A 25,959-nucleotide genomic window follows, 5' to 3' on the forward strand; every position below is an offset into this window, starting at 1 on the left:
CATGAACACAAGGCCTTCTGTGGCACAAAAGTGGGTAGACTTCCCACCTTGAACACCAAATAAAATACAAAAGATAAAGCATATAAGGGCAAACAACAACAAAACCACAAAAGACAGAAAAGGTGTAATGACAAAGAAAAAAAGGGGGAAAGAGACAACCTTTGTATGAACACAATGAAAGAATCTTGGGGTATGACAGTATCTGCCAGTCCATTTAAACAAAATGAAAAAGCCAGGAACTGCTGAGTAAAGTTGGTTTTTCTTAGACAATTTTAACAGACATCAAACTAAAAAAGTGACAAAACAGGTGGCTCAGGAAAAACTTGCAATAGGATAGTATGAAACATTCAATTTTTACTGAAAATAATTTCCTTGAAATTTTTTTAACTTTTAATTTTTAAAGTTCTAGAAGTTTTTACTTTCTCTCTTTGAACACTATTGAGTAACCACTTGAGAATCCAGAATGAGAAGGGGACCTTTTTAGAGTTTGTGAAAAGGCCAGGGCTGAGGGGGCCATCAAATATTTCTCTGCAAGTTCCTCAGTTTTCCTTCTACCTACACCAATTTGCAGACCTCACTGATGCCAAGCTGTAACATGCCAGCTGGAAAGATTTCAAGCAGTGCTAGGTCTCTGGGCCTGAAAGTGAGAAAGGTTGCTTTGGGGTAGTTTTGGTGTTTGGTTGGTTTGTGGGGAGTTTGTTTGTTTGTTTGTTGGGGCTTTGGTTTTCTGAGGTTTTTTTTTGTTTTGTTTTTTGTTTGGTTTGGGTTTTTTGTTTTTGTTTTTGGTGAGTTTTTTGTTTGTTTGTTAGGGGGTTTTTTTGTTGGTTCATTGGTTGGTTTTGGGTTTTTTTTGGTTTGGTTTATTTTGGTTTGGTTTAGTTTTTTTTTTTTTTTCCTAAGATGATCTCTCATTGTCCTGGTCCTCCAGAAGCAACACAGCCAAGGCAAAAGGTCAAATGCATTACTCCAGGATGCAGTGCTGCACTAATGTGGCCATTGAATCCAGGTTACTTAGAGAAGACAATAAGAAGGCATCTGCTTGCAGAATAATATCTTGATTACACCCTAAATTACAGGAGATATGACAAAGAACTTCCCCATTTTCCATTCCCAATGCCTGCACAGGAAACAAATCCTGAAACGCTGATTCTGTTATGCCCCAAACAGAACTTCTGGAAACACCTCTATAACCTAATGCATTGCCAAGCATTAGAAATATTCTCTGGAACCAACAAATTTATACAAAGAACAAAATGATTATTAGGCAAGTAGTAGCCAGAAGAATTTCTCTGTACACAACTATCTACCCTGGGATTTCTGAAAAACAGGTGATAGACCATGAATTTAAGTTAGTAAATATCCAGCCATCTTCCAAACAGCGCAGAAAATCAAAAAGTACTTTTTTTTGACATCTCAGTTAAGAAGACTAAGTGTACTACACAAACCAGGTTTTGGAACATTGTATAAACACATTCCATGCACAACCTTAAGAAAACAGGTCATGAGGAAAGTATTAAAGAGCAAGACAGACAACTGAAAACTCCCTACACATGCAGGACCAAAGATAAAATTTTAGAAGTAGGTAAAAGAATGAAATTCTACAAAAAAAAGGAATGAAGAAAGGAGGAAAAAATTCATGCACAGAAAGACAGATGTCTTGAAATATGACTTTTGATACCAAAATACACAAGTCTGTATAAAATTCCCATTAAAATGGGTAATAATCATAAAATACTACATAATATCTCTCAATAGAAAGGTATTTTTTCATTAATATTTTATACTGTCAGGTTCTGTGAAATCATATTTCAAAACATTCCTACTCTGTCTGGTCTGTACCTTTTTTATTGCCATATATGAGTCGCTCTTCAGATGGAGAGTCCAGAAAAAAAGGAAGTGAACGATGGAGAAAAAGGTGAGTGAGACAAAAAAAACGATATTTAACTTGGCAGTGGTAATAAAGAAGGAATGGAGAAGAAATGTGATAAAAATAAAATGGAAAATTGCAACACTTAAAAATGCATTCATCAAATAAAAAGTGGAATTGTTGAGTATATTTTAAAATTTGACAATAAACAAGTGAAAGCTTGAAAGTCAACAGTTAAAATCCAATCACACAGAAAGACAAAGCATAGACAGTACTTAGGTGGCATGAGAGATGCATCAAGCAAAGAAATTGTTAAAGGAGACAGAAGAATAAAATAATTCAAATTATGCAACTACACATAGGGCATATGCAATCAACTGATGACTCCAACTACTCTGGCAAACATAAATCCTAATGCCTCAGAATACCAACTAACCCTGCATGGTGCAATTGCTTTATGTTCAGTTTAGCGGGATTACTTGAATAAAAACCAGGAATTGACTGTTTGCAAGATCACTTTTGAGACTTCTTCCACGTTTTCCCATTTCTGGCAACCATCTAAATGGTAGCAAAGTTGAAGTGGCTCAGAACCAATGCACTCCAATGTAAAACACATCGCTGCTTAGCACAACAATATTCTGCTATCAAATTTGAACACAGTAGTTATCAAATGTTAAGAAAAGGGTCATGTCTCTAATATCTTTATAACTGATCCTTTCACGTTCCTCAAAAGCTGCTGAAAGTTTCCTTCCTCCTCCCCCATCAACAATAATTCACCAGATCAGTTCTGTTATTGGATAAAATGAAGCAAGTCTGAAAAATGTTTAGGTGTGACATCAAGCACTTCTGTAAAAAGCCCAGCAAAACAAAGTATCATATGCTAGGTCTTCATGTTAATGCTGCTTCTTAATCATCATGCTACAAGCACCTCTTAACAAGCTACTGTATCATAGTTTAAGAGACAGAAAGATGTTATAATTCATTACATGAATACACAATACAACATACATATGCAAGTTGTCCTTTAAACCCAGACTTAAACTTGCATTTCAGACTTTATTTATAGTACTTTGCCACAAAAAATATTGTATCTGACTTTCAGCTATATCAACTCTTACTGAAGAGCAATCATTAAGAAACTTGGTGTATTATATTTTTTCTAAATGTTAGCAAAGTTGGTATATTTCAAATTTTAAGTGCCAAGACATTTGAAGAATTTCCCACAAAAATTTTGTTTTACATAGAAATCACATATAAAGATTTACTAAGGTTACTATTACTGTTTCTTGATCACTAACACAAATGCAATTCCCTTCTTTGCCCCACCAAAAGCATTGTTTTCTATAGAAAAATCTGAAGGCAGTTTTCTTCAAATGCCAGGCAATATTACGCCAGTCTAAGTAAACTATTGTTCACAAGTTATTACCATTAAGAAGACTTATGAATCTTAAAGTAATCCCTACCGTCAAATTGATCTTCTCCCTCTGTCATCAGCTCATCATCAGAGCAAATGCTCAAAACATTCACCAACATTTCTGTTACTGCATAGGAAAAAATAAACCTTAATTCATTCTCTGTAGAATTTAAAATATTTCCATGCACACAAAATACAGGTAGTCACCAGCAACTCTACTGAATGAATTTCTCACACCATAGCCATTGCTCAGTAACACGGTTTCAAAATAAGTGTTTTTCTTGATGTGTAGTGTCACAGAATTAAAAAAGCTCAGGAAAATAAGCAGCTAAAAATTATATAACCAAATAGTCAAACAGCACAAAGAACACTCCTCTCTTACAAGGAGTTCTTTTAGATAAGAAGACTTTTCTTGTAAATTAGTAGTTTTATGTTAGGTTAAATATTTGAACTAGTTTTTATGCAAACTTTACTTAAATATGAAAAATTTTGACTGCTTGTAATCAGGCTTAAATTGAAAAAGCTATTCTATTCCTGACACCTGCAGGTATCTAGCAGAAGCACTCAAGCAGAAAAATATTAGAATATGGGAGTTTGTCTTTTCAAACTCCCCTTATATATATCAACATAACGGATACAAGCTTTTTGAGACAAGCTTGTGTATTTTTTTTCTTCAGGAATGTTCTTATTCTGCCACTCAATCTTTCCTACATATATCAGACTTGTTCTTTAAATATTCAAACTTTCCTCCACACAGAGTTATTCAGAAACCTATCCAAAAGCCAGCTGGTTAAAAACCCTGTAAATCGTTGCCTACATTTATTCATTACTAATTCACACAATCCCTGTGTTATCTGCTATGGCTGTATTCTTCATTCTTGAGAAAGAGTTACTCTCTACTGCAACGTAAAAAAAACCCGACCAAATTGTTATGATTTTGATCTGATCAATGCAGACCAGACTATACTGACACTGAATCCTGCATCACAAGTGGAAGCAAGGCTATCTACAAGGGCCATGACTCCCAACAGGGCAGGGCAATGAAACACAAACACTATTAAATAAGCAGTGGATGTCACTACCAGCAACACAACAAAAGCAAAATACACAGTATCAACCCTTTGCTGTTGCAAATATTATCTACTGCATCATCAGATAAGAGAGATACACACAAAATCTCCTTTCAAAGGCCAGGTCCTTTCATTTAAATATTAAAAAATTGTTGAGTGGGTTTAACCACAGTAAGAAGTATCCAAACTATTTGCATTTAACTGCTTACTAAAGACAACATAAGCAAATCTAAAATCCTAAGGTTTTATGCCCATAAATATATAACTGCAAGAAATTTAAATTTAATTTACATTTATTTAAATTTATGTTATTTGAATTAAATTTAAACTACACTAAAAAGAAATTTTCAAAGAAATTTAAAGAGCTCTCCAGATCTCCTTTTATGAAAAGAGCAGTCTCTGTCATGGAAGGATTTTAAATAGACCCAAATAGCCTCTAACCTCGTTGCTTGTCAACTGAGGACTACTTGGGGCCCCAGTGTCCTAGATTCAGTTATCATCTCTAGAGGGAAAAGAAAAAAAAAAGGAGGATCTGTGCTAAATTATCTTTTTTACAAGAAAAATTATAACTGAAAAAGTTATCTTTAATGAAGGTCAATCTGATATATCTCTATAGGAAAGTTAACATTTTACACAGACATCTCAATATAAATTTTCTATCTATAACTATACAGGATTAACCATATATATAAGTTAGCATTTTGTAGACTATTAACAATTCAAATATTAACTTCAAATACAGTTCATAGATACTACTTAACAATGCAGGCGTACATCCCCAATGGAAACTATGATTTCTGTTAACATCTTCACTATATTAGTTCAAACTACTTTGACTTAAACAAGTGAAGAAAACAACACAAAAATACTGCAATTAATCTCTCACTGGAAAATATATTAAAAAAAATAAAAATCTTCCTAACATCAATCTGGGAGAAATAGGAAAGACATTAGTTCATGCATAACATCTACTAACCTTTCTCTCCAACAAATGGCAAAGACCATGTGAAAACATCCATAAAATTTGGTAGCCAGTAAGGATGAGGAGAACAATTGAACTGACGAATATTCATCACATTGTTTTCATATTTTAATACAGCAGCTAAAATGAAATTCAGACATTTTGAAAAGAATGTTTAAAACCTTTGAGTACCACAAATGTAAAGTTACAGGCTTGGTTTAGGTTCTATTTATACTATAGACAAAATAATCCCTGAGGTATTCCATTCTCTTTCTTTCCCAGTATTTACAGACAAGATAACTAATGGAGAACTTTGGATTTTTACTGCATAAGTTACACTTTAAGGTTCTGTTACATGTCAGTATAGGTCTGTACTATTCTATGTCTACAATGAATAAAGATTTTTAGAAGTCCTGAAAAGGTATAATTTCAGTAACTTTAACAAAATTCTAACTCAGAATAGCAGTATATTCTGTATACGCAAATTCAGGTTTTATTCCTCATATGTGTCTTCCCATGCTATAAGCCTGCATATAACATTGGAAGACACATATACTTCCTCTTTTCCCTCTTCCCTAAGAGGAAAAAGAGGAAGCATAAAGAAAAAAGACAGAAAAACAGAAGCATTCTAAAGCTAAACAAGCAGTTGACTGCACTTTTCCATACTTACACTTGCATGAGACTGGGAATAGCTCATGTGAAAAAGGGTTCTATGAACACAGTATCCATAGAGATAGTGAAAAAATGTAAAAAGCCAGTTGAAGATATTTTTACTTCCCCTTTACTTTGCAATCAGTGCAAGTAACAACAGCTCATCTTTTCCTGTTTACAGTTATTCACCCTACAGAAGTGGTATGGGCTGGGGGTGGTTCTTCAAAGTGGGTGGAAGAAAATGCAGTGTATTTAATAGAAAAAAGGTGTTGGTTTCAAGGGAACACTGTTTGAACATTTGGAGATCATTCATTCATCACATACTTGAAATTCCTTCCTTTAACACCATAATTAAATTTCAGCAAGCTTTATTTTTAATTTCTGTTGTTGAACTTTATTCTCATCTATGAATAATACTAATTCATAGCAAGCTCTTCTCTGTAATTCTGACTTGTAAATCTTTCTCCACACTATTAAACCTGCTTCTCCTGTTCAACTCTATCTTAGCAGAAGATGGACAAAAATGGATTCCTTGTTTTACACCTCCTTAATAATTCCAATGGCGATCAGTATTTGGTCACTACTTGCTCTTTCTTGATTTCCCATATATGGCCACTACGGGAATTATCATGGCAATTAAGACTCTCAGGTGCCACAACACACAGCATGAATCACCTTCCCTGCCCACTAAAGACAACCAGAGGAGTGAAAGCTCATAGCACAGGGAAACCTTGCCTGACTGGGCAACACCAGTTGATACAATCGTAAGTACTGAACAGCAACAACTTTCACAAAGGAAACCTTTGCCCACACTTACGCTTCAAGGTATTCCTCTTATAGGAGGTTGCTATTTATGGCTCTTCTTTATAACTTCCATTAATAGATTTTTTTTTTTGTCCTTTAGTTTCTTAACTGGCAAATGGCTGTTGATATTAGATTATCTAGTTAGACAATTTCATTTTATTATTACATACAATTACTAATAACAAGTTCTTACCTTTATTATTGTAGACATCCAGGTAATTAGGTGCTGAAAAAATTGTTATTAATGATGGGAACCCTGTAGTTTGACTTTTCCTGTACATTCTATAACTGCAAAACCAAACAAATTATATTACATCTTACAGCAAATAGGCAATTAATTTTCATTTTACACTGTGAATACTTCCTTGAAAGACACACAGTACTCACCCTGCATCTTGTGCTTCATGTGCTCTAATGATTGACAACAAATTATTATTTTGCAAAAATTCACAAACTGCTGGATAGCTGTGAAATGAAAACAATTATGAGTAAAAGATACTCTCTTAAAATATGCAGGAAGAGTCAATATTAAAACATAACATTCAGCTAAACCATAGCATACTCTCACCTATAAAAGTATGAGCATCCTCTGACTGTATTATGACTGAAATGCTCTGGTGAATTTTCATTTCCAAAATCTTCTGAAGGATCTGACCACAGTAAGTCACACATTGGTCCAAACGCTGGAGGCTCTTTGAATCTATCTAACTGTTTAGAAAGAAAGGCAACAGCACAAAGCCTCTTTAAATATTAAATTAGTAACTTTTACATGTTTCTTAACCTACATATCCATCAATACCAAGTATTTTTAGAATAAAACCCAGCCACATCAAGGAGAAGTAGTTTCTGTATAGTTTTTCCTCTCCTCCTCATGAAATAAGGCAGAGGCATGCCAAAAGAACCAAACCTGTTAAGAGCAATAAAATTTATTAGTTGTAAAAAGAAGGGAGATAACTTCCAGACTGATGGATATGTGAATACAAGATCAAGATACAGACAAGGAACAAAATGGTCCTTTTTCATGCACATGCCACATCTACCAATCTGGAGACACTACCAGGAATTAGCAAAGAGAAACAGTACAGAACACAGGAATTATAAAAGAAAAGCATGAATAATTAGCACCAACTAGAAGAGACTAAATATGTATTGCAAAAAACCCCCTAAAAATCTAAACCAAGAAAAGAAAAACAAAGCACCCTGAAGCACCCATCTCCATAATGGATCATTCAATAATGTAATGAAGATGCGACTGGCACACCTGTCTTTTATTTCTTTCATACAAGCTTTTCAGCTCTAGCCCTGATGTTATGGGCCATACACATTTTAGGAAATGTCTGCATTTTCTCTCTTGCTGCTTCTTTACTGATTTTCACTTGAAACACCTGTTTTAGCAGCCTGCAACTTTCCTAGCAACCACAGTCAAAAGGGGCAGGAGTAAGGAGGACAGCACATTTGTTAATGTGAAAGGAAAATACCCTGCTTAAGTAAGTTACAGGCAATCAATCTCTGATGTCCCAGAAATGAAAGTAGATATCCCAGATTCAATGTAAATTTTATTTGGTCTTTATATAGCTGGAGTTTGTTCACAAGATGATTTTATCCAAGAAATGTAGGAACAGTTCTTTGATGGACAGTGCATTGATCTCACTTCACTTCCCATACCAAAGAAGATGACTTTGATGGTACTAGAGAACACTTAACTCTTCAGGACAGGCTTGAAGGGAGGTTTGGTGAGCACCTGGTGAATTTGAGTCTAACGGTCCATAGGAATCCATTCAAATATGGAACCAGCAGTAGTGCCAAGCTCTCTCATGCCCTGGAAAATCAGAGCTCCCGAGGCTGCCACCTGTAACATAAGTGGAGAGGTCCAGATCTTTACAAATTCCTGCCAGATAATGGTAAGGCAGGTATTAACTGAAGTTGTTGTTGGAATTTATTCAATATTAAAAATTCTGTGGATTAACATTTCCCACACTGGATGATAAACCTGGTATGGAGTATTTCTTCCAGATTGAAGAAGTCAGTCCATCAACTTCTGCAAGTACCTGTATTTCTGTAGATTAAACCATCAAGTTTCTAAACCTCCAGCAATAAATTTGGGTCCAGAAGCTAACAGAGGCACTCACACAAGGAAGTTTCAACTGTTTGCTGATTGATGTTTCCTGAAATACAGAAGGCTGAAAGTCTACAAAACATTTCTAAGAATTTTTCTTTAGTCTTCCAGGATTCTCCTCATGACTATGGCCAACTGGATAGACACATTCGAAATAAACAGTTTTGGCTGCCTGCAATTAAACCACCTCCCTCCCAGACTAATTTCTCATAGCACTGAAACAATAATGCAGCAATTTCCTGAAGTAAGCTCAGTTTGTTAAAAATAAATATACTTACAAACACACCAAATCACTTCACTAGACAGTCTACTAACTGGCCAGGTTCTCAAGACATCTCAAAATTTAAGGAAATGTCACCACAAGCTACTCAACCCAGACTGCATATATCAAATCAGAATAATCAGCTTAAGGGTTTCTTGATATTGGCACAGCAAGAAAGTTAAAGGACACGAGTCAATTCAAAACACTTGTTACCAATTAATTATTTCTGAATGTACTTTGACTATGGCAAAACAGAATCTCAATACAAATTGGCTTAACATTTTTCTAAATATGGTTAAGGTAACCGAGAAAGACAATTTTATTCAAGAATAAGAATCAATACACCTCATGTTAAAACAGAACTAGGCAGTTTAACAGTATATTCTTTAATATACTGTAAAATATTTAAATCTGAATTATTTTCTAGGTAGTCTGCAGTCAGGACAACTACACCTTCACGTGGATGTTCCAATTCAGAAGTACCAAAACCTGAGAGGCAGATTAAGGTACAGAAAATTAAAACAAATTTACTTTTGAGGCAAAAGACCTTCACAGAAGTTTCACACCAGACACTGGTTTTAATTAATCTGCCCTAATTTTCCTGAGAACTATCACCTAATAAAGCTTAAAGAACAACATGAAGGCCAGTGAAGAGTGGCAGCCATCTCACATAGTACTGAAAAGAAGGAAATTTCAGCAGGCCACAGGAAGGAAGGAAGGAAGGAAGGTGTTACAAAGACAGATTCCCAGGAGTGCCGCCATGTATTTCAAGGCAATTTGCTGACCAAGTCCTAGTATCACCAAGAGCTAAACAAAAGAATGACCATCTCTTGTAAATGAGGGAAAAAAAATCTTTGTCTTTCTTTCTTAGAGTCACGATAATCTTACCTGGATACTTCTTTGTAAAATGCTAGACTTAAAAATCACAATTCCTGGCATTTTGTTTCAGTAGAAGTCTTGGTAGTGTAAGCGAAATCAACTAAACAGTATCTCTAAATTGATGGACATGTGTCTGAAAGACACACTCTTTACCAAGACAATCAGAACATTTGTGGAAGTGATGCTCAGAGAATAAAAATCAGATCACTGCAAGTTCCACAAACTTCCATTTTGGCAGAAATAAGAAGCACTTACAAAAACCTTTCTGGTTAGGATTCACTATTGTGGCTAGCATGATAGATGTCCTCTTCTGGAAGTAAATTTATGACAGCAAAAATAATAATTTAAATTCTGTAGTTTAATCACCTTCCTGCATGTCAATACTGATGAAAGACTTCATCCAGAAGAATTGCATCCTGCATAGAATTTTTCTTTTTTTCTTAGGTGATTCGTGCACTATTTATAGAACTGTGATTTCCCTTTTATGCCAGATGATTACATGCTTGCAGCAAAAACCTCTCCTTAATAAGAACTTCTGCTAATAAATCAGAAGGCTTGGAATATTATACAATTGTCTTGATTGTTTACAGATGTAATTGCACACACCACACTTGTACCCCAAGTATATTATTTTTTCCTAGATATTAAACGAGCGTTTCACATCACTCATTTAATTTAAATACATTTAAAATATCAGTGCATGCCAAGCTCTAATGCAGCTATTGAAGCTGCTGCCAATCCATGAATAGTGCCTTTTTCAAGTTACCAGATGATTCTTTAAAAACAAAAAAGGCCCAAGGAGCAGTTCTAATAACACTGCCTTACATTCATAAACACATTTTTCATCAAAACAAAATACAATGCAGATTTTCATATATGCATTTAAACATTTCACCCTAATGTAGCATTGAACATTACAGAAGCACATCTGGAAGTACAGGCCAAGACAACAAAATTGCCTTTTAATTAAATTTACTTGACACTTTGAAACCTGATTAGCTGCAAGACTAACAGAAAAACAAATCACAATCTTGTTACGATAGTGGGTTCCAAAGGTTTTTTTCAGAATATGTTTTCTTTACATTACTTTCCAAAAAGCTTTGACTGTGCTTCTTTTTATCTGTACGGTGAGAAGTGTTAAGGCATTGTCAGAATAGCACTGTTTAGTCTTTTTGCTTTCTTACTTCTCTTGCTCTGCACAATGCATATGGATTTCTGTACAGATTAGTATTTGCTCTGACAATGTAATGTGCCTCAGTGCATTTTCCCATCTACACCACTGATCTTGTAAATATACTTCCTGTTTCTACCATTTTCTGCTCCTCTTACATCCCTCTGCATGGCAGTGTAATATCTGTAAGTGAAATAAACTGACATTTGAGGTTCTGAAATGATCCAATAAGTACAAAAAACGCCTAATGAAGAAATATGGGGAATTCAGAAATGAGATTCATCTGGACAGACTACAAATTTGAGGTAAGGGAGAGGTAAAAAAGAAAAATGAAGCACAAGTAAAGGAGAAAATGCTAAGAAAATGAGAAATGTAATTAATGAAGATAAAAAGACAAAATAGGCTGTCAATATTTATATACTATAAAAGCACTTTAGGAACACCCTGTTACATTCTCTCTGACATTTAGATCTCTTTACAAATAGACCTCCACATACCTTCTTCCACATGTGGACAGTGTTAGTTATAATCCCAGAACTTTCTTAGAACCACCAATTTATATTTTAAGCTGAGATCAACTATAATTTAGCTGTTTCTAATCATAACAGAAACGACTTTGATTTTTTCAAAGAAGTCAAAAACGCCTATGCAAAAACGAAAGCAATAGACTTCGGAAGTTCCCATCTGATAAGATCTGACTGACAACAGTCATCCATGCAAGTAGAAACCACATTACTAGAGACAGATACCTCAGGTCATCACAATCTTCTTCCCTCTAAATTGCACATCACTGTTTAGTGTTTCCATTGTATCATCTTTAAAAAAAAAAACTTTAATTCGTCTTATTAATACATTCAGCACATTCACCGCAGTGAGAAGTACTCCTCAACTGTTACTCAAATGCCTACCAAATTTGCCATTTTAAATAGCAATCTGAATTTCTATTAAACACTGCAATGTCTCACTTTGTCAAAACTAAAATCCACATATTTAAGACGGTAAAAATATTTCAAAGAGATTTAAGAATAACTGAAATATGATGTTAGATACAGTAAACAACTTTAAGACTACAATTAATTTCTACAAGTTTTCTCCTGGAAGCCATGAGAACACTAACTCTTATCTAGACAGAAGTACAACGTATTATTTTGATTGGACATGAAATCCTACACGTACTACCTGTCTCAGGAAACTAGGTGGAGGTTTTGAGGGTTCTCTTTCGTATGTGTTTTGTAACAGTCCCAGCTGTCCCAATAAAGCCCACTAATGGAAAACGCACTAATGGAAAACTCATGGATAACCCAAGAGTTTTTAATGATGATACTGCTTAGCCTACATTTCAGTTCCTGATTTACACTTCAACGAGAGACAAGAACAGAAAACAATACACTGACAACTTCACACAGATGACTTTGTATAGCATCATATAAATATCTCTCCATTTATTTTCAAATACACTAAATACTCACTCTCCTAATGTCATCTAGGGTATTAATTTCTGGTGAAAGTCCACCATGAACACAAAGAAACTGTTGATTTAAGAGAGCAGCAAGAGGGAGACAATCAAAAGCTTCCATACAAGCATCATAGACTCTTTCAGAGTACTTTATTTTACCTGCAGGAAAGAAAACAGAAATCATTAAAAAGTCCATAATATATGGATGAAGTAATCTAGTGGATCATAGTTATAAGAATATGTATCAAAGTGACTGCTTAAAAAACCTTAGAACAACAAGTATTTTAGGATTTAAATGAGCACTTCCAAACACCACAAGAGCAAGCACATTTCAAAGACATATTTTCTTTCAGAACTATAAACTGTTTTCACTTCTTCTGTTATCAAGTGTGGAGAAACTACTTTTGTTTTAAAAAAAAATCACTGAGTTATTTAGTATTTTTATACAATTATACAGCATACTTCAGAGTAAAATACTACTGAGAAATTTGGAAATTCTCACTTACAATGAAAAGCTAAAAACTGATTATAGATTACATCACTTTTACCTACATCAAAGAGTGTTCTACCAGGCCAATTGATCACCGGATCAATACTTATACAAGCCTTCAAAGGGAGAGGCAGCTTACATCACCAAAGAGTTATCTTACTGGTACAGATGAAATCAATTCTCCAAATGGAAAAATTACCCCACAGCAGGGATTTTTTGCTAGCTTCACAACACTGCTCAGTAAGTTACTCTGCACTCCTGACTACAGCCAAGAGAGCAAAATTATCTTCCTCTCAAGGATTTTAAAATCAAGATGGTTACATCAAAATTTACTCCACAATGTATATTTACAGCCAGCTGTCTTCTTGCAGTCCAAGGCCACACTGAACTGCAAGCAATTCTATAGAAGTCAATGGGGCCTCCAGATGTTTCCAAGACCTTAATTAAACTAAGAGACAAACATCTCTCAAGCACAATGACAGATCAGCAGGTTGGAAGTAAGCTAATTTTACATTCTTAGACAGTACTTACATTCCTGCTTAAAGGTAAAATACTCTGTTAGGTGTCTGCATTCATGGTTGCCTCTCAAAAGAAACAATGTGCTTGGGTAAAGAATTTTCAGGACCCATAAGTACAGCACGCACTGTTGAAAAAATAGGATATCCAGTAAAATACACTAGTTTATAAGAACTTTAAAAATTATTACTGAGAAACATTGAATAAGGATGTTAACAGTTTCAAAAAGCAGGTACTGCTTAATGTGCCATTTTAAAACAGTACTGCTTCCCCGAGTCCTGTTCTGGACATGAGTTACGCAAATTGCTTATTACTTTTCCTAATAATAGCCACACAGAATACCGAAAAAATATTTATATTTACTGGATACTCAATAATAAAATAAACTCAGCAGAATTAAAGTGTTGAACACTTTCATCTAGACAAATACTGTATGTGTTTGTGACCAAAATCTGCTTTTATACACGATTCTAAACACTGGCATAAGAAGAAAAGCAAGCATTTATTAAACGAGACTGAAGGGGAAAAAAAAAACCTGAAAAAAAATTTTCCCTTAAGGTTAGCCACATCATTTGGAGCCCATATTTAAATGAAGAATGGACAGAGTAAATCATCCTTTCCCCAAACACTGGGAAAGCTGGTTGCTTTTTCAGTGTCCAAGTAGCAAAGTCAAAGAATTACAGTAATTTTCCATCTATTGTTATTACTGCAACATCATCAGCAAACCCTCAAAAAGACAGAGTTAAGAACATGCACAATTATTTCAGTTTAGAGTCTGCTACCACCCAGCAGTCCTCAATGCCCCAAATGTATTTCTTAAATTTCAAATCTAATTCTTGTATTTCTAACTGAGCACAAAAATCTAAAAACCCCAGAAGTTTTGGACTTCACTGAAGTCACCTACAAGTCACCTTGTTACAACTGTTGTTCTTAATCAATACCAGTACCCTGAAGCTACCATTCTTCAAAGTTATTTTGCATAGAATAGCAGAGTACATGAAGGAGAAAGAAAACAAAAGGACACTTTAAAAAAATCACTGCAAACATTGAGAAACACATCAAAGACTTTTATTGCAAAGTTTAGCTAAACTAATTTCTGAATTTTTATCTTCTTAGTAAAAATATGCAAATCAAATCATTGTCCAGAAGTTTTTCTAAGTGTAATGGTTGAAAAGCTTTCATACCATGTTTTGATGTATTAACATACGGAGTTGCTATGTAAATGCCTTTTGAAGGACAATTACATTATTTGTAATCATCAAGAACTGTCCAAGATCAAATTAATAAATAGGGGATATCTACTGAAATTCTTCCTTAAAGATGACTTGAGGCAATCACTGTTGCTGCATGTCCTGTTTGTCTGCCATCTCTAACAACCCCAAAATGCATTGTGCATGTCTTTCACAGCACATACCTACACGTTATTAGAACTGCAACATTCTAATACAGAAATGAAGGAACATACACCATGACACTATTTCAAATGGTACGCCATCCCACTATATTTGCTATCTATGAAGAGATCCCAAGCTGAGGCACTTCCCAGGCTGGTTCCAGAAAAATAGTTAATTTAGAAACCATGCTCTGAAACTAATCCATGTGAGTAAGTGAATATCTTTGAAATGTAGCATACTTAATGAACATGCTGAAAAATTAAAAATTATTTGAATTCAAAGTAACTGAAAAATTAATGGCAGAAACAGAGGTCATCCTTAGGGAATATCTGTATTTGCTCCAAGAATTTTAGTAAAGAAAAGTGTTAATAATTATTTAAAAACATTTGATTATATATGTAAAATTAATTTTTTATAAAAATAAACAGCCAACAATATTAAACAGATAATAATATTACAAATTATAAATTAAAATACCTTGAAACCATTACTCACCTGTTCTCTGAAAACATATTACCAGAGAAGCAGCATTATGTATAATAATTTTACAGAATTCAACTTTTAAAAAACTAGCTAAAGAAAAAGGAGAAAAAATAAGTAAGTCTGGCGATTTCAACAGGACAGTCCGAATGACTGGTCAACATCCTCCTGTAAACAGGCCTTTGTCACAGGGGAAGGCACAGCAAGGAAGAACACATTCACATGTTAAGGCAGACCTAAAATTTCACTTGAAAACCTAAGTGTAAGTGTGCTCATTAAAAAATTAGGACAAAACAGATTAATATATTCAGTTACCTCTATACTAAAATAACCTCTGTCTACATAGTCACCGAGGAAGAGGTATCTTGTGTTAGCAGGTGATCCTCCCACTTCAAACAGCTTCATTAGATCAAAGAACTGGCCATGAATATCACCACACACTGCAAGCAAAAATTTTGTTCAAATTAAAAAAAAATCTAACAGAAAAGTTACTAAGTTATAGTTAACAGCCAAAAAGTACTTCTAATTAAGAGGAAAGGCATGTATAAAGCAAGAATAACAGAATTTTTTGAAGGTTCCCCCTTTGCTTTTCATTAAAATGCTGTCTTCACTATCTGTGACAATGCTGATGGTAGCTCTATTTGAGTCCAGGAGATTGGGAAGTATTTTTCCAACATATTTAATGCACTGAGCATTGAGATCTTGAAAACTGTCAGCACTTCCTTAATGTCCTCCCCAACTCCTTAGGTACCTTTGTAAATTCTCCTTGGTATGTGTATTTGAAAATGCCTGCCACTTTGCAATGATTTGCTGAGTCCATGTGAACTTGAAAAAAGCAGGGAGTGTGCTTTTGTTTCTGAGTCAGACTAACATAGCTTTTAATAACATCATATCTTCTCCTTGCTCAGTTACTTTTCTCCTTCAAAAAACCATGTTCACTATTTCAACAGCGGATTTTTCTTGTGTTTTTAGAATACAAGACAGAACAAACCCAGTGGCCAAAGACAGCAGCAGATGGAAAGTCTTTAAGGAGCATACACCAAAGCCAGGTAATCTCACAATTTAAAAAAAAGTAATCAAAAAATGCATGGAAAAGACAACTGCTCCTATCTCCTCTTTCCCATAGGAGTTCCCAGTTCAATGGAAGTCAGGAGCTGCCTTCTCACTTCAGCAATAAGGTGTCATTGGTAATAATTAACACAAATTTGAGAGACTATGCCTTTCATTGATGCAAAATGTCATTGATCAACTGACAAATAGCATCTTCCGACTTCTTAGAGTTTATCAGTAGTCTTTAGGGAAAAAAAGTTGCCCTAATTTTGGAAAGAAATACTGGATGTGGCACACCACATTGTAAAGATTGTTATTCCCTTAGGAATGACCATTTGTCATCACAACCTACAAAATATGAGACTAAATGGAATGTGCACCTTTTTTTATGTCTCTTTCCTTAAGATTTCTACTCCAACACTGAAAGAACTCCTTTTTTAGTTGCCAATGTACCAATTACTTTTGAGCTTTATCTGGAACTTCAAAAGACTCTGAGCTCAGTCAGCCACTTAGTAGTTCCCACCATTTCAATAATTAATTTTTTAAAAAATGTCAATAATAATAATAATGATGTATTGATGCCGTTTTAATTTTACCCAATGCTAACAAACAACAAGCTGATGCCCTAAAAGAAGCTTTTAGACACTAATTTTATATAAGTCCATTTAGAAGAAAATACACTCAGATTAAAGAAAATCCAAATTGAACATAAAAAGCAAATCTACTTTCATTATCATAAATAACAGTAACGCAACATAAACTACTTTCTATGAGTCTAGCTTGTTTACAAATACAAGTATTAAAGGACACCAATTCCACCTCTCAAGACGTCAAAGAGAAACGGAACTGTTCAAACTTTGAAAATACTCAAGAAAACCCTAAAAGTCAGTTTTGTATCCCAGTGGATCTGGCCCTAGTGTTAAAGATGCTAAAATAATCTTTATCAGCACCACTGCTCTCACAAGAACGTGGTTTTACATGCAATCACCAGTCTTGCTTACAGATGAATATAAAGGTGTATTTTTCACTATGAGTCCCAGTTCACAGTACTTGTTTTAAACCACAGTAATTAGCTTCTCTTCACATATTTAGATTTCAGGATTATCCTGAGTTCAGGTAGATGCCTTTATTCCTACTTATTGCACTAATTAAAAATTCGTAATTCAACAGCATTTAACTACTTTCTTCTTTTTTTCTCAATTTTAACACCAATCCTACTAGCTTTTCCAATAGGTTTAATGCCTTCATTTTGGAAAACAATGTGCAGACTGTTAAGCAAATGCAGTTGTGAGGAATAATTCAGCAGGACCAACAGACAAATTTTATTTTAGCAATTTTAAGACAAATTCTACTACTGAAAAAATCTGGCTTTTTCAAATTTAATCATGTGTGAAATTACCTAGAAATATTACCTGTAATTGGAGCTTCAACTTCTATCATAGTTTTTTCCCTCCGTAATATTGCAGCACCCTCATTGATTATTCTAAGTGCAATTTCTTCATCCACTCGACCTTCCTTTATCAAGTGGTTCTTCAAAATGTCAACCCTTGGTCTTCCATCTGTGTCAAACACTTCCTCAGACGTCAAGCGATGCGTTGGTGGAAAAGGGACGGCTAAAATTTAAAAAGATGAAACAGTAGTCACGACAATGCTATTTTAAAAATATAGTCCATCTAGGAACAGAGCTATCATGGAATTGCTGCTATCCAAAGCAGTGAACTTGTCTTTCCACCAACCAGTTTTATGCCATCATTAAAAGCTGGACAGAATAGTGCTATCTGTGTATGTATTTTTAAAAAATAAACATCTATACTATGCAAGGTTGTAGAAACCATAAAATGGCGTTAGAAGGCATAATAATATGTACAATGTCTGGAAGAGTCAAAACTGACTTTGCAAAGGGAAATAATCTCTCTCCAATATACCACCTGAAGGACTCATGAAGTATTGGCTTATCCATTTAATAACACTCAGACTTTCAAAAGCATTAAAAATTATCCTATCATCAAAGCCTCAGGGGAAAAACACCACCCAAAAACCTCAACCAAACAAAAAGAACCACCAAAACAAATGGAAAGCTAGCAAGAAAAGGATACAATTCTGTTCAAAAGACTAGAAATAAAAGGAGTCGGTAAGCAATGGTTGGAGACCAAAGCAGGCTCAGCAACTGGCCAGACAGCACATTTGGCCGTGGGCAGCAGTTCAGCTACTGCACAAGTGAAATATGGATGTGAGCCATGGAAAAAGAGGATACTTGAAAATTGCCACTAAGCAATATCATGGCACTCATACAGGATCTTACAGGAAACAGAACTAGTCTGACCCTGTCCTCTCCTCAAGCATACTATTGTTGAAAGAATGAACTAAAACAGAAACAAAACCATTTTGTTTCTCTCCATTTAAATATTTTTAATTTAAAGAGAAAAATGGGAGGAGCACACTTATTCAAAGATAAGAACTAGTAGTATGACACACTTGTAGACAGATTATTCATATTTATTTCCTTACTCTCTGAAGTTAAACTTTACTTTCCAAAAATCAATACTTAGATACTGAAACATTCACTGACTTCACCTGAATTTATTAGATTACTAGTAGCACACTGCTACCCTTCTGTTTTATGGAATAATAAAAATCTATCAATAAAACACCTGATGCATAAATCACATACATATATTCACTGAAATTAAGTCAGTCTAAAAAAATAAACTAGAGAATTGTCTACTATTCCTCTTATAATGGTTTCTAGGTAGCAATAAACTGGAAAATTTGTCTTTACATAGTCTAGAACGAATTCACCACTTTTTTTGGGACATAAAGCAGTTGATTAATGAAAGAGAAATTACATGCCTTTCCTTCAGTCTCCTCTATCAATAATTCAAGTTTCACCCAGAAAGGTTAAAATTCTATGTAGTCCAAATGTTAATAAACTTACTTAAGAGATCAAAAGATAATCGCTTCTGTTCCATGCACAATTGTTTAAAAACATAAATCTGGCTCTGAAAAGAGAAATTAATTATTCCAACAAAATACATTTACCTAATTTTTAGACAAACTTAATTACGACCACACAATCATCAGTTCTAGCATTCACTGTTTCTCTGAACTTAACTTTCCAACCTTCACATTCTCTTATTGTTTTGTTTCACATTGTTTGGAAGTTTATATCAATCTGCACATAAATTAGTTTTAGGCTCTTTCTTGCCCCACTTTTTTTAATAAATTCATTTGTGGGCCCACAGCTGCGTTCAGCAATTCAAACTTGAGCTCATCCTTTCAGGAGAGACCTAAACTCACAAAGAAGATATGTCCTGCTTCAATTGCTTCAAACACATTAGAGATTGCTTCAAACACATTATGTCCTGCTTCAATTGCTTCAAACACATTAGAGATCACACACACCTTCCCAGAACCAGTATCAGTCAGCTCCAAGACATAGTTTTCTAAGAACTGTGCTTCATTAATCTCAGTTTTATTCCCAGTATTAATAAGATCTACTTTAGTGAAAGATGACTGTTTTGTTCCTTCTGGAGGTGTTTTTGGGTAGATGCAGGGTGTGGCAGAGAATGATCTGTTAAGGTGATCATCTGTTCTTCACTCTCTTAAGTGCAAATCATTACTGATTTACTATGACTACCAGTGGCTGCAGAATTCAATAAGACTTCTTTCTTATGACAGTTCAGATAGTTCAGGGGTTCTAAGTCCATGGTTAATGAAATTTTCTTCTCTTAATGACGTTCTTATAGCTCCTTAATGTATTTCAGATTTGATCAGCACAAAAATTAATTCTGTCTACTTTAACAAACTATAGCTTTGAGTTTGTCTATCAAGTTATACTTGCTGGGAAGCTAACAAAACAGCTGTTTTAATCCAGTGTCAAGATCTGTCTCAAATTATTTGAAATATTATACTTATGAAGACTCAAAACTCTATATCCAGGGGTTCATTATCCATAATGCCCCAAACCCACTACTGTGGTATGAGAAGTAATTAAGCATCTCTGAAGTTGTATTTGTCCCATGAAAAAAATGAAGTCTTAAAACTAGTTCCTCAGACTTTAACAAAATCCTTTTCACACAATACACATATTTCCCCATTGCTCAAGAATGATTTCTTAAGAATAATTTTCAGAGAAGGCAAAAGAAAATACGGATAAAGATTTTAGCCATGATCTGCATCACCCAATGAAGAAGCAATACTTATTGGAAAAGTTGTTTCTTTCCATTTTATACTTTAATTTTTGTTCCAGCAATAGTTAACACTGTATTAGAGTGCATACCCTTGAAAAACAGTACAAACAACTTCTTTTAATAGGTTAAGGATGATGATTTTTGAAGCATGTAGACCATTTCTGCAAACTAATGGGTTTAATTAAACTTTTGATGAAGTAGTCATAGAATGTTATAGCCTAAGGAAAAAGAATTGCAGCATGATGTGTTCCAAGACAGAAATATAATCCATGTTTCAAAGTCTTTGTGCACAACCTGCGCTCTCGGGACTGTAAAGGAATGGTAATTAAGAGGCATTACCCTGAGGAAATAACATGGTGTTGGGCATTAAAGGATTCTCTTCTTCCATTCCCAGCAAAGCCAAACAATAGAAAAGTATCTAGAAAGGAATCTCTGAAGTAATACACACTGCAGTACAAAATAAAAGACTATATCTTATGAGTAAAATATAGATGTTAATAACAAATGCAACACATCACGATTTACAACAACAGACAAGATTTTCTGTAACCAACCATTGCTTACTAGTCAAAATTAATTCATCTCACTTTAGGAACACATATGGATGATACAATTGTAATATACTGATCCAAAAAAGTAAACAATAGTGCTAGGGAAAAAACCCAGTGAATAGCTTTTTTGGGATTTGTTAATGAAAATATTTTGATGTTTTTTTATTACTACTTACATATGCATCAAAAAAGAGGGGAAAAAATCACCTTGCCTTTATATTGCAGTACTACTAAGAGACATAGAAAGCAAGCCTCTAAACCTAGTTCTGCACTGACTTTCTATAAGCCTCTGGGTACATCAATACTTTACAATAAAGCATGCTGTGGAGATTCAAAGGTTAGCACCAATCTGAATGGATAAATTCCCAGTATGTAGTAAGAAGTTCAAAGAAGAAAAACTACATTAGCATGGCACTTTACCCAATATAATAATCACTGCTGAGAGGTGCAATATGGCAACTAACACATACATGCTACTTCCAGACCCAAAGCAGATCTCATATTGCCTAGTAACTGAGTGCAGCAGTAGCTGCTAATAAAATCTTACCTGTAAATACTGTAAATTTAAACCATGCTGATATATATGCCCACTGTAATAACCTCAGTTAAATCTGGCTTGTATCAAGAGACACCCTGTTGGAATAGGCTCATGAAACAAGATGAGATCAAAGCCTCAAGACTAATGTAAGAAAAAGAATCAGTGATCAACCGTATAAGGTACTGTACTTTCACAAGCAAAATTGTTTCTGTTCTTATGACTGTAAAACTTAAATAATTACTTATCTCTGACAGTGAAAGAATATCAGCCATTTTTTCTCTATCATCAGGAACTCATGGCATGTTTCATGAATTTAGTTTTGGCTGTTAAAACCTGCTAAATATCCCAGACTGCATTTTCTGTATCTATCTATGAAATTAAAAACATTCTTAAGTCTCACCCGCATAAGGTTACTAAACACAGACACTCTGTTTGCAAAGAATTTGTTGCTTTGGTGATAGGTATACATGAAACAGTATATATAATTTTTGTCTCCACCAAGTGTATCATATATCAATACAACCATGGTGTTCTGTGAATAGAAAGGCCAGCATCCTTCATTTTGTCAGCAGGTTTATTACCATAATAGCAGAGTGGTCTGTGGGTTTTCTGTTATTTTGTCACGTTTTGTGGTCTTTTGGTTTTATTAAATGCATTGCTGTCTGTGTATTGTCACTCAGAAGAATCACAAAGGCTAACACCTACTACATCTTTCAGTCTGAAATTTTCACACCTCTACCAACATCTCTACAGACGGAAAAGATGCAGCACTCATGACTGCTATGAGGACAGAACATATCCAGTTATCCTTCTGCACTGGCAGAACAGATTTGAAAAGAAATAGCATAAAGACATCACAGATGGTCTGTGGACCAGCAACCTTGAAAATACTAGATAAGCACAAATGCACAGCCATGCCTACTGGAACCAGAAAGCTACAATCAATAGCTGACAAAACCCACAAGTTACCCCATTTACCCCAAACAAGAAAGCATAGATCCAGCTAAGTCAGTTTCTTGCAAATTACAAAAACTATCCCAAAGTTTCTTTGGAAGCAAGGCTCCTGCTATACTAGCAAGCATTATAGAAGCAAGAAAAAACGGCCCTGTAAACCTTGAAAGCCTACAACAGCACTGCAGGTACTCTATTTCATCCTCACTTATCATGTACTTGAAGTCTTAAAAGTTTCATAGAATTTTAAATCTCAAGTGAAACTATGGATATATCTTGTACGTCATGGTGCGTTCATTCATTTTTATACTGTCTGTGTAGTTTTCCAATTAACTTGGTTGACATTTTTGAAGTTCCTCACAGGAAAAATATAATTATTTGTTTGAAAAGTATTTAAAGATACTCCTGCCATTAAAAAGGCCACACCGTGTTATGCCAAAAGATTACTTAGTGCTTAAATGCACTTCTGGTAATGATGGATGCATAGATCTTTTCCTCTCCATACTCTGTTTTCCAAACAGGGTGGCTTAAGGATTTTCTCTAGAGATTCATCCAGACCTCATGCTTATGACCACTGCTAGAACTGTTTTCTGCTACTTTGTCCAGATCCCGAATAGACACTTCCATCGTTTTTGCCTCCACTGCACCTTATTGCTACAAATTCTACAATTTGTATTACATGTTATATTAAAAAATATTTCACCTTTTCTATTTTGTTTGGTACTACATTCCTCCTTTTCACAGGGAGATAAGAATTACAGTTGCTTCCTATTCAACTTTTCCATTAAATACCATTCATAAGGTAAGAAACTCTAACTCTATCCCCTATTCAACCACTGTTTTTCCAATCAGAAACTTGTCATCTTTGTCATTCCACCTCACCCAAAAGCCACTCTGAACGTATCTTTAGACAAAGAAAAATATTACATGCTCTTGTTCAAGATGCACATATAACACAAAATACATATAATGGCACGATGGTGCAATCTCTTTTTTCTAAACTGATCGTCTAATACTCCCTGAATTCTTATCTGACCGTTTGACTGCCACTGCAATAACACTTTCAAATACTATCCATACAGATCCTAATATTTCTTTCCCAAGTTCACTGCCTTCTACATTTAAGCAAGAATTGTTCTGTCCTTTGTAGAGTCTTCTGTATCTTTATCTGAACAGCATCTCCTACAACTTCTTTACCAGGCACTTCAGAGCTTCCTGAAACATCTCTGGAAGTTTGCTGTTCTGGATAAGTGTTACTATTTGACATTTACTCTGCTTTCTAAAGAACTTGTCAACACATTTAGAGAGCAGAGATGACAGATGTTAACCTCCTTCCACCATAGGAGTTTATTACCTATTAACATCCTTTCTCTCCTAACCAATTCTCATCCAAAAGAGGGTATTTTCCCTTTTGCTTACTTAAAAGACTACAGTGAAGGAACCTGATGAATGGCTTTGCCCAGATCAACAAGCTCACCAGCTCCTTCAAAATATTCTAACAATTTCTCTTGATTTTCATCTATGAAAACTGTACCAACTCCTCTTTAACACTGTATTTCCCCAGGGATATAGTTAGTCCACTCTTTCTTAGAAATGTGATGAATCTGTTTAAATTAAACTTATTGATTTACAGTTCTCCAGTTCAATTTAGAATTAAAAAAAAAAATGCTGCTGTGCTCCATCTCTCAGACTCAGAAGATGAGTTATACTACAGGCTATGGAAAATAAACTCACAATTTTGTACCCTGAACCCCCAAAGAACTCCTTTAGAACTAGCAGACAAATATCTTCTGATCCTTGGATATTTTTTGGGAACATTTCTTTCATTGATATGTTTTGGAACCACTTACATTTCAATGAGAGAATCCTTTGGTCCCATTCAGCAATAAGAACTGACTCAGGTGTGAGAGAGTCCTTAGTTCCTTACACAATAAACACACCAGATTTTTGTGCTCTGGCTTCACCTTCCCAACTCTCAACTGCCAATTTGCCCTACTGAAATTGAAGAAGGCTTCCATTTTTGGGTGGGGTTTTTTGGGTTTTGTTGTTATTTCAAGATTTATCCACTCTAACCATTTCCTAAAGCAAAAAAAGACTAGTCAAACACTTACTTGTCAGAATTCAGTTCCATTCCATTGTCTCTCCCCCAAAACAAAACTGTAATTAAAAAATTTTTTTAATATAACCTTTTAATACTCTCTTTAAACTGCTGCTTTTCTGGATAATCTTAGAATAATTTCTGGCCAGCAGCATAACTGCCTTATAATATTTTTAAAACAGGCTTTATGCTGCCTGTCAACTTTTAGCCATTTACCTTTTTTTAAAACCAGACTCTGAATTATAAATTTAAATACTGCAATGATTTCTTTATCTCCTTACATGGACATAATTGTTCAAAAGCAGCTATTCGAGCATTAATTTAGGAGCCTGCTCAAGGATATGAGTTACATATCTGGGTTTCTCTGAAGAATTGTTTCAATAAGCTTCCATTTAATATCTAAAATGATTGTTTGCCAATGAGACTGTACCATGACTTTTATCCAAAACAAAGGAATACTGCATCCTTCCACTTCCAGAAGAACAGACATTATCTCCAAATTTAGCATTAGGTCAGCATGACAAGGTCCCATGGATTGCTTCCCAAGGCCTAGCAGCACCCACAGTGGACAAAAGTGTAATGCTGGGAGGGATAGAGCCATTCCAAGTACAACTTTGGGGTGTAACTACCCACAAGTGAGTCAGAGAAGCCCTGATGTTTTGCCCTGAAAGCAAAAGCAATGAAGGCTCATCCCTGCCATGCCCAGGACCACTCTATCAAACAGTGTGAGTTAACAAGCACTTCTTCCTCCCTACCAGTGAAAAGTACTTTACTACAAGGTAGTGAAACAATTGTTTCAGGAGAAAAGATACATTGACAAATTTAAAGTTTGAAAGTCACATGCACTGAAAGGTGAGGTGAGCCGACTGAAGTCAGTCAATTGTCATCCCACAAGAAAGGCAAACCCAAAGAACCAAATAAAGCATTTGAGTACCATAACCAGTTTATAGAAAAAAGACTGACAGAACATAACAGAGAACTGCTATGTTCCACAAGACAGTAAAACACTAAGTACCCTTCAAAGATGGAGAAAGTGGATGGGTACCTCAG

General features: G+C 34.9%; 1 protein-coding gene across 12 annotated transcripts in view; it reads right to left on the reverse strand.

Annotated features, from left to right (window-relative positions):
* PPP3CB (protein phosphatase 3 catalytic subunit beta) overlaps nucleotides 1-25,959 on the reverse strand; it is a 48,022-nt gene that overhangs the window by 18,825 nt on the left and 3,238 nt on the right. For 8 of the 12 annotated variants that reach the window (XR_014853228.1, XR_014853227.1, XR_014853226.1 and 5 more), the window contains exons 2-11: nucleotides 17,994-18,194; nucleotides 15,847-15,971; nucleotides 13,673-13,784; nucleotides 12,665-12,810; nucleotides 7,336-7,475; nucleotides 7,155-7,232; nucleotides 6,961-7,055; nucleotides 5,328-5,453; nucleotides 3,331-3,408; nucleotides 1,840-1,866 (exon numbers count right to left, since the gene is read on the reverse strand). Coding sequence is in view for 9 of the 12 variants with exons in the window: in XM_085065514.1 (XP_084921640.1) it covers nucleotides 1,840-1,866; nucleotides 3,331-3,408; nucleotides 5,328-5,453; nucleotides 6,961-7,055; nucleotides 7,155-7,232; nucleotides 7,336-7,475; nucleotides 12,665-12,810; nucleotides 13,673-13,784; nucleotides 15,847-15,971; nucleotides 17,994-18,194 (1,128 nt within the window). In the remaining 3 variants the exon portion in view is untranslated. Of the gene's footprint in view, nucleotides 1-1,839; nucleotides 1,867-3,330; nucleotides 3,409-5,327; nucleotides 5,454-6,960; nucleotides 7,056-7,154; nucleotides 7,233-7,335; nucleotides 7,476-12,664; nucleotides 12,811-13,672; nucleotides 13,785-15,846; nucleotides 15,972-17,993; nucleotides 18,195-19,516; nucleotides 19,581-25,959 lie in introns of all 12 variants that reach the window. The other 4 variants (XM_085065508.1, XM_085065511.1, XM_085065507.1 and 1 more) reach the window with 2 other exon arrangements.

This window comes from Lichenostomus cassidix, chromosome 6, assembly GCF_008360975.1.
Source record: "Lichenostomus cassidix isolate B80296 chromosome 6, HeHo_3.0, whole genome shotgun sequence".
In the NCBI taxonomy this organism is placed as follows: Eukaryota; Metazoa; Chordata; class Aves; order Passeriformes; family Meliphagidae; genus Lichenostomus; species Lichenostomus cassidix.